We start from the raw sequence: 4,674 nt of genomic DNA on the forward strand, positions 1-4,674 counted from the left end.
CAGTGCCTGGCTCCTGTTGCTGCCTGGCCAGTGGGTGCCCTGTCACTGTTAATTGGGGTAATGAAGGCTTTGACCACTCCTTATAACCCATTGCCACCACAGCGTGGACATTTTGGGTGGGACAGACTGAAACAGAGCGGATGCTGATGCAGCTCTGCTGAGGGAAGTAAGAGGCACCACCGTGGTGGGTCCCACCTGGCAGAGCTCACTGGACCGGCCACTGCACCCAGCTGGCTCCTCGCCCTCCAGCGCTGTGGGTGCAGCCTGTGGTGGGGCCATGCCCACAGGGAGAGGGGAATGGGGAGGGTACAAAGGGATGGGCTAGAGTCCTCGTGCTCCCTGTTTGGGGTACTGTCTTCCCAAGGGACCCCCAATCATCGGAGGGTGCAGAGGGCAGGCACAGAGCGAGGTGTGTACGCGCTGGGGTTTGGGGCTCTCCTCACCCAGCACGTCTCCAGAGAAACCAAATTCCATTTATCGTAGTGGCTTCCCTTTAAAATCAAAAGACCAACTAGTACCACACAATGAGCATGTTTCAGCCTGCCTAATTTGGGCTAGGATTTGGCCCAAATTGAATTAGAATGCTGAAGTATTCTGAGAGCAATATAAATGCCTAGCTAAGGTACCAGCTGTATTCTGACCTTCTTCTTCATGCAATTCTTTAAAAAATGTAAAATTCAGTAAATACGAAAATATGCAAGCAGTGGAAATCAGGATCCACCCTGAAGAACTTGCAGGTGGCGATGAACTGGAATTCTGAGTGGCATTCCAGTCAGCCATGGCAATATATGTATGCTGAGCTATCGATAGCAACATATACAAAAGAAGCAAAACCTTTTAAAATTAGCAGTTCTAGTCCTAAGCAGGAAAGAACAATAAAATTAAGAGATTTGGAGTGTTTAGTGGAATGCTGAAATATGAAAATACCTTAAAACATACTCAGTGGCATACCTATAAATGCAAAATATTTCCATTTTGCTGCTGCATGAATAGCATCCACCGAATTTGATAAATGCTTCTGCCCTGCTAAATGTGCTTAAACCCTTTGATGAGCAGTGACGAGCATGACTAAAAAGCATCTTTATATTATGGAAAATATTTTAGGGTGGGGTGTTTTGTTTTTTGTTTTTGTTTTTTGTTTAGAATTGTATCTGTAGAATGTTTAATTGGGTTTTGGGCACTTTTTAGACAATCATTTGGCACTTTGAGATTTCGGTTCTTAGGCACAATGCGACAAGGTCAGTTTGGCCAGTCCTTCACCGTGCATCCTGTAGAGCAGCTGGAACTCTGCAGGCAGCTGGTGGGACTCCTGCCACTTGGTTGTGAACTTTGTTCCCTTTTTGTCATAGTAGTGGTACGGGAGGTCCTCCCTCGTGTTGGGGTCGAACCCAAAGGGCCAGAATCCGTACAGGTGGATCTCCTCGCAGACGGCAGACGCGAGGGTGTACATGAGAATACCTGTGCTCAGCCGCTTCGGTGACAAGTGTTTGTTCTTCCAGTATCTGTGGAAAAAACAAAGGCAGGGTAGTCTGGGCTGGGAGTTATGCTGTGGGTTTGCTGTAACTCAGAAGAATGTCACCGCCTGATGACCATCAGTGCTGACCGCTGATAGGCTGGGTAAGGCTCAGGCTGCTCTGCAGGCCAGCTTGTAATGACTGGGTGTGCAATTCTGAAGGGGGTGCATGAAGAAGAGCTGGCTAACAGATCGAGGGAGGTTCTCCTCCCTCTTTACTCTGCCCTAGTGAGGCCACATCTGGAGTATTGTGCAGAGTTCTGGGCTCCCCGGTTCAAGAGAGACAAGGAACTACTGGAGAGGGTCCAGTGGGGGCTATGGAAATGCTCAGGGGACGGGAGCATCTGAAGGTCAGGGTGCTGCTGAGGTTGTTTTAACACAGTCCCAGCATGGTGGAGCTGGAAGGGACCTCTGGAGATCAACTCGGTGGCAGCTGGAAGGGACCTCTGGAGATCAACTTGTCCAACCTCTCTGCTCCAGCAGGGTCACGCAAAAGCGGGGTGCCCAGGATGGCATCCTGGTGGGTTTGGAAACTCTCCAGAGAAGGAGACTCCACAACCTCTCTGGGCAGCTGCTCCAGGGCTCTGGCACCCTTCACGTAATGAAGTTTTTCCACATACATCTGTAAAGACATACCTGAAGCAATTCCTGAAGCATTTGCTCTAAACCCAAGCGGTACCGCGTTCTGCCTTGCTAGATGGTACTGACCAGGTCAGGCTGAGTAACTAGAGCTATACAGAGAGAGAAGTATTTTTAAATACACACCTGTTGACATGCTGCATTATATTTCCTGGCCAAGCCAACTGGACCTTGAGTTGCCCTCTGTGCTCCACAAAGAAGTCAACCAGTGTTCTCGTGACGGTTGCTGACGTGTGGAAGAAAAAAGCAGGGATCCAAAGAATGGCCCCATCGAGCTTTTTCAAACTTAAAAAGAAGTTGTTGCGATCCTGAATGGTCAAAAGATTGTTGTAATACTTCTCCAGGATGCTGGGGTTGAAAGTTGTAAGGTTGGTTTTCCTCCCAACATCTTTTTGGAAAGCCTCAGTTGGAGCAAAATTGCACCGGAAAACGAAATCAGATTTATCTATTTCCTGGCCACACTGACTGCCGGTCAGGATCCCGCTGTTCCCAACCACGGCACAGACGTTGTAGTGCTTGTTGAGGATGGGTGACACGTCAGGAAGCAGAGACCTGAAGTTATTGCTGATAGAGAAAACATACTTATGGCTGGAATAATCGTAATGCATCAGCTGTCCAATCCGAACACTGCTCTTGGTCAAAGAAAAATTCTTTATCACGTCAACGTGCTGAAGGATTTCTTGCCTAAAATAAAACAGAAAAAGGAAAGAAAACATGGAGTTATATTTCTGCTTTTTCTGCAGTGGAGGGATTTTCTTTTCAGCTAGATTTACATTTTTCTTTTTTTTTTCAATGTAGTAAAGTAGTTTCCTGAGCAATGGGGTGCAATGGCTTTTAAATTAATATAAATAAGTCGGAATTGCAGAGCTGACTCCTCATCTCGGCTTTACGGGGCGGTCCTGCCTGTCGCCAGCTAAGAATGTGTCTGTGTCTCTTGGAAAAGTGTCAGGATTAAAATACTGGATGGAGTGGGAGGTGTGTAGCCAGCAGCCCAGCCCTGCAGGGTCCCCGTGCCAAGCGGCGGTGCCCGGCGTGGCTCTGCCCTGGCTGGGACACAGGCCTGGCAGGTGGGATTTCTGCTGGACTGCAGATCTTCAGTAACGTTGGGCACCACGTTTGCCACAAGGTAAGGGCAGCAAACCCGAGCTCTCCAGGATATTTGGTTGAATTAACAGGAGCTGATTTTTAAATATTTTTTTTTTTGTGTTCTCATTAAGAAGCTTTGAATCACAAAAGCTCTCCATCTCCATCTCCATTTATGTAAGTATAATTCCTTCATCATGCCTTATTTGGGCAAGCATACCAGCTTTTTATAAGGTTTATTAGGGATATTTAAAAACTAAACAAAACCAACCCTGCCCAGGAATTTCCCTAGCAAGGCATAAAATTAGAAAACCAATAGCACTTTATTTGCTCATGTTTATGGAAAACAAACAACCTTTCTTCCAGCTCACATCCTGCAATGTCTAAGCATTAATGGAGTCCCACTGGGTGCCCTAATTATGGGTTATGGCTAACGGACAAGTGCAAAGGCAGATCCCGAGGCATTAGCTAAAAATCATCAGAGGGGTGGCACTGAGACAGACTTTGGAAGGATGAGCTGGTGGTGCCAGCAATGAGGCAATACTGCAGGGTGGCTCCTGTCACATCAGCACGAGAGGTGCTGGGGAAAGGACAGGGTGGGCAAAGAGTCATCTCTTCGCTCTGCTCCATGGCTTCTGAGAGCAGAGGGCAGCGCTTGTCAGCACTGGAAGGGTGTTGCTGGCCCTGATGTGCTGGAGACTGACCACAAGGGAGGAGAGAAGCCTGAGCCCTGCCTGCCAACACTGAGGGGCTACCAGGCTGCAGACCTGAGGGGCCTGAGTTCCTGCTTCTCCAGTGGGATATGTGAGCCAAGTCACAAAGTGGTCTCTAGTAAAAGAAGAAATGGCCACAAGTTGTGCCAGGGGAGGTTTAGGTTGGACATGAGGAACAATTTGTTCCCCACAAGGGTTGTCCAGGCCTGGCCCAGGCTAGCCTGGGCAGTGGTGGAGTTCCCATCCCTGGAGGGGTTTCCAAGCTGTGGAGATGTGGTGCTGAGGGACATCGGTCAGTGGGGACCTGGAAGTGCTGGGGGACTTGATGATCTTAAAGGTCTTTTATTCTGTGATTCTCTAAAACAGTGGGTATGTGTCAGAGCAGAATTACAGTCCAAGACAGTAGTAGCATCCTTAATTGCTAAACGTTTTTATTTCCTTTTATAGACATTTAAAATAGATATTTGTAAATATATACATAAAGTGTATATATTTACTTTTATATATATATGTATCAGTGAAGCAAATAATTAAAAGAGACTGGCCAGACACCAATAGCTTCACATCACAGTGAATCACATTTTACTATCCACTAAATAGGGAGCAGCTCTGAGGAAGCTGAAGAACAGGGAAACCCGCTGCCACACAGCAGGAAGGCCGGTGCCCCCTGCAGACAGGAGGCAGAGGCGATGCACAAGGGCAGTGTCCCAGGTGGAGCCGGCTCGT

General features: G+C 47.8%; 1 protein-coding gene across 1 annotated transcript in view; it reads right to left on the reverse strand.

The window, feature by feature from the left end:
- Positions 1-1,121: 1,121 nt before the first annotated feature.
- The window catches only part of ST8SIA3 (ST8 alpha-N-acetyl-neuraminide alpha-2,8-sialyltransferase 3), a gene marked incomplete at its 5' end in the record, with an annotated part of 4,152 nt that continues 599 nt past the window's right edge, over positions 1,122-4,674 (reverse strand). The window contains 2 exons of the mRNA XM_008937703.1: positions 1,122-1,502; positions 2,279-2,836. Coding sequence (XP_008935951.1) covers positions 1,220-1,502; positions 2,279-2,836 — 841 coding nt within the window. The remainder of the gene's footprint in view (positions 1,503-2,278; positions 2,837-4,674) is intronic.

The sequence above is a fragment of the Merops nubicus genome, unplaced genomic scaffold (genome assembly GCF_000691845.1).
Source record: "Merops nubicus isolate BGI_N331 unplaced genomic scaffold, ASM69184v1 scaffold46683, whole genome shotgun sequence".
In the NCBI taxonomy this organism is placed as follows: domain Eukaryota; kingdom Metazoa; phylum Chordata; class Aves; order Coraciiformes; family Meropidae; genus Merops; species Merops nubicus.